Genomic DNA, 14705 nt, shown 5'->3' on the forward strand with positions numbered 1-14705 from the left:
AATCTCATTTCCAGTGATAACAGAGACGATCAGTTTCCTCGAGTGTGTGCTTTGGCTTTTCTCTGCCGCTTGAATCCATCTAATCGTCTCCACCAGCGTCTGATGGAAGAGCTCGTGCAACGATTACTGAGGAAGGTTTGTGTTCAGTTCTTAACTACAGCTCTTACTGGAAATTGGGTGTTCAATTCTTAAAGAAAGCACTTCCTGAAAACAATGAGTGTGTGTTTGATTCTGTTCTGTTCTTCTCATGGTTATTGCATGTGTTTATGATTAAAGTTCCCTCCTGTTTCTCTTTTCCTTCCCTCAGGATGCCGAGATTTCAAAATCCAAAGTACGTTACTATAGCAACTCCATCCAGCACAGAGTGAAGAACCGTGTGTGGCAGACGCTGCTGCTGCTACTGCATAAACTCAGACTGGTTAGATCTCTACACACACGCACATGCATATTAATACACTTGGATTTCAAGGATTTTGGCCGATACCAATTTGATAACAACCTCACAAAGTAATATTAACATTCAGTCATTTCTACTAAACATTACTCGATTAAATCTAGTGGATGTATAACAGGCCTACATAGTTAGACGGGCACAATGAAGAAAAAATATGAATTAATTAAATATTCTATAATGACGACTTATATATATATATATATATATATATATATATATATATATATATAAAGGCTGTTATTTGTAATAGAGTGCAACAGTTGGGTTCCGGAAATACTTTTTCTATTCATTTTCTCCATAGGGAAACTGATTTTTAACAATAACTTATAAACAATTAAAGACAGCCTTACTGGATTGTAGTTCTCAGCCGTAAAGCCATAAAATACACAGTCTTGTACCGAAAGTTTTTATTTTTTTGCATCAAATCGAAGTTTGTAAAGTTATGATTCACCTCATGGCTGATTGGCTTGGTTCATGGCTTATAATACTTTATCAAAAACTTTTTTTTAAATCCCTATGGGAAAAATGAATGAAAAAAATTCTTCCGGAACCAGCGCTGCTGAAAGAGTGGGCGGGCACTAATGCAGTCTATACTAAATAAAACAATCTTGCTATTTTTGTTTTGTTTGTAATCTTCTTTTTTTCTTTTTCTTTTTTTTTTTACAAACATGAGATGCAATCTAAATTGCAATATATATATTTGAATTAGATTTTTTAATGTATAGATATATATGATGTATAGATCATGTGTATGTGTGTGTGTGTGTGTATATATATATATATATATATATAATGTATATGTGTGTGTATATGTATGTATGTATGTATATATATATATATTATATATATATATATATAATGCAATTTATTTTATATAAATTATTAAACCTTTTTTTAAAAAATCAAACCATTTTCTATTTACACACACACACACACACACACACACACACACACACACACACACACACACACACACACACACACATACATATATATGTATGTATATATATGTGTACATATATGTATATATATATATATGTGTGTGTGTAGAAGAAATGTAAAAAAATTATATGTGTGTGTTTGTAAAAAAAATTTAATTCAGTTTTTCCATATGAAAATTAGTTATGTTTTTCTAGCAGGTAAGACTTATATAGTCACTTTAATAGTGTACTTTGTTATCTGCCACAGGAGTTTGTGTCGGACTGTGTGTTGAGTCACGTGTGTGAGGCCGGGTTCTGCAGTAACCAAGCATCCGTCAAGTACCTGATCGAATGGACCCTGATCCTGATCCTCCATCTGAACCCGTCTCGCATCCAGAACCTGTGGAACTGTTTCAGTCTGGTGAGTCTGAACTTATTAACTCACAAACCTCAATCTACAAACAGGTGCAACACATACGCAACAAAACCAGGCTTGAATGCTTCTCATTCCAAGTTCTGCGGTAGAAAAAAAGAACTAGATTAAACTCGGACAGGAGGAAGTATTTTAACACCTAAAATGTTACACACAGCAGCTTGAGTTATGTAGATATGTCTATTTACTGGTAAATAATTTGTTTTGCAGGAGCATGAGAAGACAAGAACAAGCATTTGCACTTTTTTCTCTGTCCTCGTGCACCTGAACGTCCTCTTCCCGAAACTGCAAGATAAGGTGCAGTTTTTATCATTTTAATCTAATTTCTTCCTCTGCGAACAGGAAGAAATCAACATTTATTTGTGTTTTCTCTCAGGAGGTGCAGTGGCGTAGAGCGGTGGAGGTGAGCCTGCAGTGGTGTTTCAGTCATAACTTCAGCGTTCGTCTCTATGCCCTGCTCGCCCTTAAGAGGGTGTGGGAGCTGGAGGACGCCCGTGCCCTGGAGGAAAACCTGGGTGGGCTGACCACGGTGGTCCAGGCCTGTTTACAGCAGGCTGAAGCCATGCAGAACACTGGGTGAGAAAAGATTCACTCATTAACCCTGTAAAGCGCACTTCATCTTATTTGATTCGGGAATTTCTAAGGCCTCTAAATTGTCGACATGATCAACTTTGAAAAATGCCTTCTGATGTCTAATTGATAGTTTATGCTTTTTTAGCAAGCAAAAGGCCTTTTAATAGAACTGTAAAAATGTCCCCCTTCAGGCCGTGGTAAATCGGAAATCTTTACTGATTTTTGTTTAGTAAATTTAAGAACTTTAATATTTCAAGATGAACACTTATTGGACTGAAGCTATTTAGGTTTAATTGATTATCCATACATAATTTTTTTTAGAAAGATCATATTAAATTGTGACCTTCAGGCTTTCAATGAACGTATATTTGTCAGTCATCATATGTTTTCCCCCCACAATAAAAACTACAGAGCTTTGATCAGAAAATTCTAACGCATATTATTGGGAGATACAGAGTGACAACAGATATTTATAACCATTTTATGTAAGTAGTCTGCTATACTGTGATACAGATCTCATTCATTTACATTAAAGGTGCTCTAAACGATGTTGGGTGAAGTATTGTCAAACAAAACAGAGGCTAGCTTGACCCCCCCCCCCCCCCCCCCCCCCCCCCCCCCCTTCCGTGCTCCCTGAAACAGTCATGAACCATTTAGAAAAAACAAACTGGATTTACCCACCTGTCCAGCAAAAACAGAGCCACCTGAATGTCGGATTGGAAGCCCTTCTGCCGGCGGAGTTCTCGCCACCTTTTGAATGCTTTTCCGATGTAAATTCAGGACTTCACTGTTCCTTTTCCCTCTTCTTTGTTATTTGTTCATCGGAAAGTCGTCTCTTTGGTCGTGTGTCGGTCATATCAAAATTCTCAAGAATATACATTTGTAACGTTAGTCGTTGTCGTTGTCTAGGACATCTCTTCTCTAGCTAACTTCCCTCTACATGCTTCTCTCTCCTCCACTCCCCACACGTGCATGCGAACTAACCCCCAAACCCCCACCCCCAAATCATTCTAGTCAGTTATTGGCTGGAACACTGTTTGTTATGTTTCGTGGTCCAGGCTGGGCCAGTTTGTTTTTCTTGCCGTTTGTGGAGCCTGGGCTGTCTACAGAGACCGTGTTTTTTTTACAGTGTGTTCAGGGGACAGGCAGCTAGCGGATAGTGAGGAGATGTTTGCTGTATGTGACAAAAAATGTTTTAGCCTAAAAAACGCGTGACATCGCTTAGAGGACCTTTAAGTCTATCAGAATTTTTTATCAGCAAGTGCACCAAATTACATATTTTTTTGCTCAGTTTGGGCCTCTGAATAAAACTAGTGTTTTTTCCTCCTTTAAAGGGATACTCCACCGAAAAATGAAAATTCTGTCATCATATACTCACTCTCATGTTGTTTCAAACCTGTATGAATTTCTTTCTTCTGCTGAACAGAAAGGAAGATATTTAGAAGAATGTCAGTAACCAGACAGTTTTAGATACCATTGACTTCCATAGTATTTTTTTTTCCTACTATGGAAGTCAATGGTATCTAAAACTGTCTGGTTACCTACATTCTTCTAAATATCTTCCTTTCTGTTCAGCAGAAGAAAGAAATTCATACAGTTTTGAAACAACATGAGGGTGAGTATATATGATGACAGAATTTTCATTTTTCGGTGGAGTATCCCTTTAATATGAACTCCATATCTGCTTTACAGGGTTTAATAGACCTGTGAATGCGATCCTAAATTATAGCGACAAATTTTGGGACTGGTTTTTCTTAGATTCTCAGAAGAAACCTGGAGATACCAGAGACTTGTAAAACTTTTTTTTTTTTTTTTTTCTCCACAGAAATGCAATGAAAAATTGGTCTAGAATCCAGGAGCATTTCTTCTTCAGTGCTTTCCACCCAATCAGGGATTACAGTGTTGAGGTGAGATCTCTCTCTCTCACACACACACACACACACACACACACACACACACACACGGTTTTGCTATCTTTGTGGGGACTCTCCATAGGTGTAATGATTTTTATACTGCACAAACTGTATATTCTATTCCTTTACACACACACACACCTTTTTTTCCTATTGTCTGTGTATAATGTCATTTGTTCTGACCTGTCATAATCCATCAGCATCACGTTCTCTGCTTCTCCAGACAATATTCCAGACCTTTCCCAGTCTCTCAGAGTTGTCAGAAGATGAGTGGCTTCCACTGTGGAAATTTGAGAGTTTTGTTGTCTTCCCGATGTGCGCCGCCCTGCCTTTGAAGAACCGTGTGAGGGATCTCTGTGAACTCCAGCCTGGTGACTGGATCCAGCAGGACAAAGGTAATCACCACATGAGGGCAGCAGAGAGCAGGAACCTCACCACACTTATAAAAACCATGAGAATCTTCAGCTATTTCCCTGGTTTCAATCAGTGTGAGGGATACGGTCTTGTCAGCTCTAATGTTCAGTGTTTTACAGCACCAGCTAATTTGTTAGAAGAAGACTGAAATCATTACATTACAAGCACACATGTTATATGTCTGATAGGTGTTTTGGAGCAGGACGAGCGCTGGGCAGAAGTTCAGAAGAAAATCACCCCGTGGAAGATGAGCGTCCAGGAGCAGGAGCCTGAGCTCATGGCCCAGCAGAGGGCAGCACGCCTGGGCAAACTCACCAGCAACCTCCTGGTGGTCGCATCGCTCATCGACAAGCCCACCAATCTGGGCGGTAAGACAAATAGACAAAATGAATGATAGTAATATTATATAGGAGAAGGGATCAATAAAATTGTTTATGATGGCTAAAGCCTAGAAAACATCTGATCATATCGATGTGGATGTTTGAACGAGCTCAGCAATTCAGCACTCCAGTGAAGGCATATTTAATATAGCACTTTATACAATAGATTGCTTTAAAACAAGCAGCTTTACAGTATTGAATATAAAACAGTGTCATGTAGTCATGGATTGGACTATGCACTTTCTGTTTCTGTCTGTAATATATTTATATATATATATATATATATATATATATATATATATATATATATATATATACACACATATATATACACTAGTGCTGGGCAACGATTAATCGCGATTGATCGCATCCAAAATAAGTCTGTGTTTACATAATTTTTGTGTGTATACTGTGTATAATTATTTTGTAAATACACACATATGCATGTATATATTTAAGAAAAATTTGTTATTTATATAAATTTTAGATGACACTTTGACTTAAACATATCTAAATGCTTTCCAAATTAAAACTATCTAATTCGCATACATATTATCTTTTAGAAAAAAATGTCCATAGGTGAAAATGCTCCTGGAAATCAATTTAAGGTGGCAAATATCGCCCCTTAATAAAAATGTTAATTTCTGTCACTTCTTTGAACTGACCACTGCATAGAATATGAAAAATATGAATTTCTTTGTGAGTCTGCTGTCAACAACAGGCCTAAACCAGCCATGGTACCAGTACAAAAATACAATCAGTAAAATATCATCTAATTATTATCAACAAAACTATATTGAAATTTCGCCCCTAATGTACGGTATTAATTTTGATTTCTTCAGGTCTTAAAAAGGTCTTAGCCCTAAATTGGACTCTAAAAAGTGTGCAGCAACCCTGGATTAATCGTGATTAATCATTGCCCAGAACTAATATATACCTAAAGAAAATAGTGATTAGTGATATAGATATAAATGCAGATCCCACTGTTTTGATTAAATAAAATGAAATACGAGTTTTTGCTCTAGTTTTATGCATATAGGTGTTCCCTAAAATTTGATTCAACAAGAAATAGTGCAATATATTATCACCTTTCTTGCAGTACCACAATATATCAAATTGTGATGCATATCATATCACCAGATTCCTGGCGAAACATAGCCTTATTATTGAGTGCATCCTGTTATGGTCTTCATTGTCTTTGCTGTGACAGATGCTAGTGTGTCTCACACTGTTTTCATTCTGTTTGATCTTTGTTGTTTTCTGAATGTCATCATTGCAACTATAACAGAGACATTCAACACACACATCTTCCCTTCTGAATCAACCAACAAATCTGTTTTAACACAAGCTCATCAAAAAAGGCTCATTCATCACATTCAAACATTCTGCACAAGCCAACTATTGTTTGTTTGATAGGCATATGGTTTTCATTCATGCTTTATCTCAGTCACATTCTATGAATAAATATCAGCGCTCAGTTGCCTTCAATAAGACTGATAAAAGAAACCACAGATGAATATGAATGTCTGTATCATATAATATATGTGAAATGTTTTATTTTATGTGTTTTTGAAAGAAATCTCTTATGCTCACCAAGACTGCATTTATTTGTTTGATCAAAAATACTGTAAATTTAAAATCATTGCAATTGTATTCTATTTTATTATATTTTACTATATTTTAGATTTTTTTTTTTTCATGTGATCAAAGCTGATTTTTCAGCATCATTACTTCAGTCTTCAGTGTCACATGATTCTTCATAAATCATTCTAATATTCTGATTTGATGTTGAAAACAGTTGTGCTGCTTTTTTCCCCCCTCTAAAGATTATTTGATGAATAAAAAGTCAAGAGAACAGCATTTATTTGAAATATGAAATATAAAAATATCTATCTATCTAGACGTGTTACTATTAAGATTATCAGAGGACTAAACCGCAAGTGTTTGTGTGTCTTTTCCAGGTCTGTGCAGGACGTGTGAGATCTTTGGGGCCAAAGCTCTGGTTCTGGACAGTTTGCGACACATTAATGATAAACAGTTCCAGGCGCTCAGTGTGTCTTCAGAGTTGTGGCTGCCAATGCTTGAGGTGTGTTTTTATTTCTGGCCAGATATAGATTCTTTATTTGTATAGAGTATCAATTCTGTTCAGTTTATTTTGCAGCCTTTTTGACAAATATATCAGTTGCTCAAAACTAATCCAAACTGCAAAAATTGTGTGTTTTTTTTTTTTCAAAATCAATTGTTTCCACAATTGTGGTACTAGGGGTGCAGAAATTACACACTGCAGCTTTAAAGAAATAGTTCTATTTTCATATTTCCTCTAAGTGTGAGTTGAAACAAGCCTAGAGATGTTATTCTTCATAATCATGCATTACATCAGCCAAATATGTACCACACAAAACCATCAGAAGCTCGGTTTTGTGGGGTGAAATGTAGAAAATGAGCATTCTGTTGATTGAATCTGTCATGATTTATGAAGCTGTTCAGAAATCTCAAGTTATCTGCCTTCATTTTCCAGGTGAAGCCCGCCGAGTTGTCAGATTACCTGCAGCTGAAGAAGAGAGAGGGATATTGGGTAATAGGTGTAGAGCAGACATCCAACAGCCAGAGTTTACAAGATTACACGTTTCCTGAGAGAAGCCTCCTTTTACTCGGGTAAACCAACACCTCCAACTCACCACCCAAATGCTGTCTATATGCAGTGGCCCCAAATAGTGTTTGTACATCTCAGCCACACTCAAAAATATATGAATGTTCAATCATATTAGCAAATGTCCTAGCAGAGTAGCTACAGAAATGTTTGAAAACCACATTTTATGTTTTTACATTTTGTTATGTAATGCAAATATATTTATACATTTTTAAGGATCAGTGACCCTAATAATTATTTGATGACTTTGATAAAAAAGGATGCGTCTTTTAAAAATGTAGCTTAAACGTACATTATGTAACTTTTTTCAATCCTTCTTCCAAAACATATTTTTTGTCTTACCCTAATTCACTATGGTAAGCCTATAAGTGTTTGTTTTAGACAGGTCGGGATGGTTTTCGCTGGAAATTGCAGGCATGAAAACTTCTCACCTTTCGGCGAAATTCGCCGTTTTAAAACCAAAATGGGTCACCTACGTGATTTGTGCAGATCCGATGAGAAAATATTTATGGGGTGGGAGGGGGGGTCGTGGTCGTGGTCGTGGCCAGCATTTACCCGCTAGTTACCATAAACTTAGCAGCTTTAAAAAACCAATCATCATTCCTAATGCAGAAACCTGACAGCCAATCCGAGTCAGAGTAGGGCAGAATTGTTTTCAAAGTCTTTAACACCGCGAGTCTGATGACACACTGCCGAACAAAGAACCGCACGTCGGGAAGCAAGCCTGAGGTAAGTTAGCTTACAATGTTAACTGTCCTGTCAGATACAGACAGCGATGTTGCCAATGTCATTATTTTTAATTTTGACATAGAAGAGGGCGGGATAATATCGCGAGCGGGCGCGGGCGCCGTGAGCGCTGAGCGAGCAGGAACGAGTAGTGAGTTGTCGTCGAAAAAGATGGATAATGCAAAAAAGCTGTCGGGGGCTAAACATAGAAAAAGAAAGAGAGGAAAGGAGATGGCATGTCAATTGATGCAACAGCAGCTAAATAAGTGGATGGTGAAAGGCTACAGGTAGGATTTTGTTTTGTGTCCAGGCATGTAGGCTAATGCCATGCCATCGGGACTACCGGGATATTCCCGGTGGGCCGACGTGCTTTTTTGGGCCGATACATCTCATACTTTTTTGTTTCGTTTTTTGTCTTAACGGCCCATAAAACTGGTACATCGGCGGCCCATTCGTTTTGTTTTGCTTAATTGGCGGCGCTGGGTTAGTGCGTAATTAGTGTGTAATGCATTGGTCAATAAAAAGTCAGCGTTAGTTTTTTTTTTTCTGACACCCCATGTAACACGTAGATCAGCGGCCCATTTGGTTATTTTCTTGATTGACATTGGGCTAGCCCAATCACACCTTTAATGTGAAGTATAGAAATATACTCTTTCAAGTATAGAAATTAGTACAAAACTAATTATGAAAGTTTCCTTTATTTTTCAGTGCATTTGTTTTACAATATATGGCTATTACTATCATGGGATTAATATTGTAACTATTATTATGTAGTAGTAATGTAGACAGACACTGTAACTAAAATAATTTTTCTTTGTTTAATTTGCACCAGATTGATGAATTTTACATTTAAAAAGCACTATATATATATATATATAAGTTGATTGGATTGGATTTTTTGCTGCCGCATCCTTCTCACCTTTTTTACCCCTGACCTGTTTTCATGCCTGAAATTGCATACATAGGCCACTCGCCTGTGCATGTCTAGTCATATCTGTAAGTAGAGAAAAGATGCTATGTGGGAGTGACATAGGTTTGTGCATTATACCCGCCCGCTCTCAGATCACTTGGACGTGGCTGTGTATAAGAGGTAACAACGATATAAATACTGTTCGTTTTCTCACACAAACCGCTCGTTTCGTGTCTTAGGCCATCAATGTGTACTTACGATGTGGAATTGTTTAATTTGGACGACGGGGAATTGTTTTAATTTGGACTCTGTGCATGCTCTTTGAGGTGGTGACCATCGACCTGCATTATATGACTGACAGACAAGAACGGTTTGACCTAAAAAGATCAAAATTGAAACTACTGCGGAAAAAAAGACACCTACATCTTGGATGCCCTTGAGGTAAGCTAAAACATATCAAAATTTAATTTCAAAGTGAACTATCCCTTTAAGTGAACATTAAGCCGTAAAACACTTAGAAAACAATTGAATAAAACAAGGATGTAAAAAGTAACCTAAAAAAAAATTAAATAAATAAATATAAATAAATATGTATAAATAAATAAATAAATAAATAAATATATATATATATATATATATATATATATACATACACACACAGCGGGGAAAATAAGTATTGAACACGTCATCATTTTTCTCAGTAAATATATTTCCAAAGGTGCTTTTGGGGATATTTTGGGGATATTTAATTTAATTTTATCAATCAATAAATTCCTCTTGAAACAAACTTTGTTGTATTATTTTAATTTAATACTGTGAAGCTGCTTTGATACAATCTGTATTGTGAAAAGCGCTATACAAATAAACTTGCCTTGACTATTGACATGAAATTTTCACCAGATGTTGGTAACAACCTAAGTAAGCCATACATACAAAGAAACAAACAAAAATAAGTTCAGAAATTAAGTTATGTGTAATAATGTGAAATGACACAGGGAAAAAGTATTGAACACATGAAGAAAGGGAGGCGCAAAAAGGCATGGGAAGCCAAGACAACTGCTGAAAACTTACAGTAATTAAAAAGCAATCCAGCCCCCTGTCAGTGGAAATTAATAACAGCTGGTTCAGTCCCAAATGATGGCCTACAAAAAGGTGTCATTGCCAAGGTGTCACACAAGACACATCTCATGATGGGTAAAAGCAAAGAGCTGTCTCAAGACCTTCGCAACCTAATTGTTGCAAAACATAATGATGATCACACACACACACGCACGCACGCACGCACACAAATATAAGTAAACACTTTGCTACTTTTCGATCGCGCCCACGAATATATTCCAGCATTGCAATCTTTACATCGCAGCCTGCTTCAGAGCTAAGGCGGGGCTACAGATTAGGTGTCCCTAAAGAACCCGCGTATCTAACAATAGTTCCGTTTATTCAAATTAATTAATTTGCACGCGTATGGCAAGCCGTTTTAACATTTAATCATTTTAACCGACTAGTCTCTATTTTCATGATACTAGTACTTCTTTTTTAGATACTAGTATCTATTCCATTAAGTACTAGTACTTATTCATTAGCTACTAGTGCTTATTCTTTAGGTACTAGTGCCTATTCTTTAGATACTAGTGCTTATTCTTTAGGTACTAGTACTTATTCAATAGGTACTAGTACTTATTCATTAGATACTAGTACTTATTCATTAGATACTAGTACCTATTAAATAGATACTAGTACTTATTCATTAGATACTAGTACTTATTCATTAGCTACTAGTGCTTATTCTTTAGGTACTAGTGCCTATTCTTTAGATACTAGTGCTTATTCTTTAGGTACTAGTACTTATTCAATAGATACTAGTACTTATTCATTAGATACTAGTACTTATTCATTAGATACTAGTACTTATTCATTAGATACTAGTAGGCCTACCTATTAAATAGATACTAGTACTTATTAAATAGATACTAGTACTTATTCATTAGATACTAGTACTTATTCATTAGTTACTAGTACTTATTATTAGATACTAGTACTTATTCAATAGATACTAGTACTTATTCATTAGATACTAGTACTTATAAATTAGCTACTAGTACTTATTGAATAGATACTAGTAACTATTTATTAGATACTAGTATTTATTCCAAATGTTACTAGTAAGATTTTTTATTTTACTAGTAAGATTTTTAATTGAACTATCCAGTGGCCGTTCTGACTAGTCATAACATAAGACAAGTAAAAAAGCAGTTGTGACTAGTAAAATAAAAAATCTTACTAGTAACATTCGGATTAAATAGATACTAGTCACGATGCAGTTTAACATGAGGCTAATTGATGTGTCTCTCCCTGTGAGATTTCCTCACCTCTGAATGCAGAGAGAGAGAGAGAGAGAGAGAGAGAGAGAGAGAGAGAGAGAGAGAGAGAGAGAGAGAGAGAGAGAGAGAGAGAGAGGCATGTTCTGACTATGGGGCGCCGTTTGTAAAGTGTCTCATGCTGAAAATAACAGCAACATTTTGTCACATTTAGCTTCAAACAATGTTGTATTTAACTGGTATGAAACTGGTATGAATTTATTTATTTAACAGGTGCTGATTGAACTAATAAACCAAGCTTTTAAATAATATGTTGGGTGGTTTTGCTGATGAGCGCTCGGCATGTCAGAACCAGTTTATGGTCAGAACCGGTCAGATATGGGGCGCCGTTTGTAAAGTGTCTCATGCTGAAAATAACAGCAACATTTTGTCACATTTAGCTTCAAACAATGTTTAAAAAACTGGTATGAATTTTTGACGGTCACTTTTTACCACATTTACAACAATATTTGTCAACTTAGAGATATTTTAAATAGTTCAATATAAATATTAAATGTTACACCTAAATGTTAAATCTAAATGTTAAATCTAAATCTAAATGTTAAATCTAAATGTTAAATCTAAATGTTAAATCTAAATGTTAAATCTAAATGTTAAATCTAAATCTAAATGTTAAATCTAAATGTTGAATCTAAATCTAAATGTTAAATCTAAATCTAAATGTTGAATCTAAATGTTTCGGGTGAAACTAAATATTTAACTAATATGCAAAATCAAAATGCCGGTAACCGGAAGTGCCAAAATAAAAGCTCGAGGAGGTCAGTGTGCGTTTATAGCATGGTTTAGTGTCAAATAACGAATAAAAACCATCTCATCCGAGGAAATGGACTCTTGGACATGGATTATCGTGATAATAACTACCTAAAATTTTAAACACATTTGGAGAAACTGTATTTGAAGAGTAGGCTAGTGTCACTTTAATGAAAAGTGCGGGACTTATGACCTGCAGCCATAATAGCCAGCCACGAGGGGGCTCACTTTGACTGAATGTCATGTCATCACTCTCATCACGAAACTCTACAGTTTCTCCAAACGTGTTTATTATTTTAGGTCGTTATTATCGTTATATTATCGTTATTATTATGAGATGGTTTTTATTCGTTATTTGACACTATAAACCATGCTATAAACACACACTCAAGCTTTTATTTTGGCACTTCCGGTTACCGGCATTTTGAATTTGCATATTAGTTAAATATTTAGTTTCACCCGAAACATTTAGATTCAACATTTAGATTTAAATTTAGATTTAGATTTAACATTTAGATTTAGATTTAACATTTAGATTTAGATTTAACATTTAGATTTAGATTTAACATTTAGATTTAACATTTAGATTTAGATTTAACATTTAGATTTAGATTTAATATTTAGATTTAACATTTAGATTTAGATTTAACGTTTAGATTTAACATTTAGATTTAGATTTAACATTTAGATTTAACATTTAGATTTAGATTTAACATTTAGATTTAGATTTAACATTTAGATTTAGCATTTAGGTGTAACATTTAATATTTAGATTTAACTATTTAAAATATCTCTAAGTTGACAAATATTGTTGTAAATGTGGTAAAAAGTGACCGTCAAAAATTCATACCAGTTTTTTAAACATTGTTTGAAGCTAAATGTGACAAAATGTTGCTGTTATTTTCAGCATGAGACACTTTACAAACGGCGCCCCATATCTGACCGGTTCTGACCATAAACTGGTTCTGACATGCCGAGCGCTCATCAGCAAAACCACCCAACATATTATTTAAAAGCTTGGTTTATTAGTTCAATCAGCACCTGCACTTCTTATCTGACCTCCTCAGCAGGCCTAGATTAAATTAGTGTTTCAATTTTTACAGAATGCATTTAAAGACCATGTAAATATTATTTTGTTTTATTAAGCTTTAAGGTCATCTATATGCTAGTGTAGACCTACTTCTATATTTACAGAATGCATTTTTAAAGACATTCAGATTTAAAAATTAAATTTATTTATTTTATTAATTAAGGTTATTATCTATATGCTAAAGTTGACAAACTTTCAGTAGATAGGCTATACACATTAACATTTAGAGCCTTTCTCTTTAAGGAAGATGTAGCAAAAAATTCAGATGGCTGATCTTGTCCGAAGAGGCATATGCTAATTTTTGTCCAATATAATTCCCAAATAGCATTTCATTTTCCATGTGCTTCTTCCAAAAGGAAATACGGGAACCAAAAATGCACTTGTCAAGTAATTTATTTTTAGGCATTAAACAGGGTAAATGTTTTAAACATAAACATGCTAGTTATAGTATTGTAGAACTGTGAATGATGGGCGGGTGCCGATTTTGTGTGGGTCTGGTCAATGGTGTAAAAGTACCATTTTAAATGGCTTTATAAACTCATTAGCTTGACTTGAACATACCTTAGCATTCCATCGAATATTGATTTTTTTTTTATTCTGCTTGGTGCGGTGCATGACTCTAAAGTGTCTGTTTGTCTCCGAACAGTAATGAAAGGGAAGGCATTCCTGCAAACCTGCTGCAGCTGGTGGATGTGTGTGTGGAGATTCCTCAGAACGGTGTCACCCGCTCCCTCAATGTGCACGTGAGCGCCGCCCTGCTGGTGTGGGAATATACCCGCCAGCATTTAGGACAAAACCCCGCAGCCCCTCGGTGCTGAATTTGCTGAGCAAGTCTTCTGTGTTTTAGCAGAAAACATCTGTCAGTATTTGGGAGATGTTGCATTTTACACCATTTTTCTAAGGAAAAGTTGTGATGCATAAGATGCGTTTTGCATGACAAGACTCTGTTGTTCCTTTTCCTTCCCTTTGAGTTTTTATTTTTCACTCTGTATTGACAAGTGTTGTTTGATGACTTTGTGTTTTATCTTATATTTTAAGAGAAGTATTTTAATATACATTTGAATTTAGATTAAATAAACTGTTTTCTCTCTCACAATGACTAAGTTGATATTTA

General features: G+C 35.5%; 1 protein-coding gene across 1 annotated transcript in view; it reads left to right on the top strand.

Annotated features, from left to right (window-relative positions):
- LOC309486908 (putative methyltransferase TARBP1) overlaps positions 1–14687 on the top strand; it is a 38208-nt gene extending 23521 nt beyond the window's left edge. Inside the window, exons 19-29 of the mRNA XM_082154375.1 lie at positions 15–135; positions 308–418; positions 1643–1795; positions 2018–2104; positions 2184–2383; positions 4206–4287; positions 4517–4688; positions 4896–5075; positions 7049–7173; positions 7606–7742; positions 14238–14687. Coding sequence (XP_082010501.1) covers positions 15–135; positions 308–418; positions 1643–1795; positions 2018–2104; positions 2184–2383; positions 4206–4287; positions 4517–4688; positions 4896–5075; positions 7049–7173; positions 7606–7742; positions 14238–14409 — 1540 coding nt within the window. The 3' untranslated portion in view covers positions 14410–14687. The remainder of the gene's footprint in view (positions 1–14; positions 136–307; positions 419–1642; positions 1796–2017; positions 2105–2183; positions 2384–4205; positions 4288–4516; positions 4689–4895; positions 5076–7048; positions 7174–7605; positions 7743–14237) is intronic.
- Positions 14688–14705: the final 18 nt, after the last annotated feature.

Source organism: Leuciscus leuciscus (genome assembly GCF_965113295.1).
Source record: "Leuciscus leuciscus genome assembly, chromosome: 22".
NCBI classification, from domain to species: domain Eukaryota; kingdom Metazoa; phylum Chordata; class Actinopteri; order Cypriniformes; family Leuciscidae; genus Leuciscus; species Leuciscus leuciscus.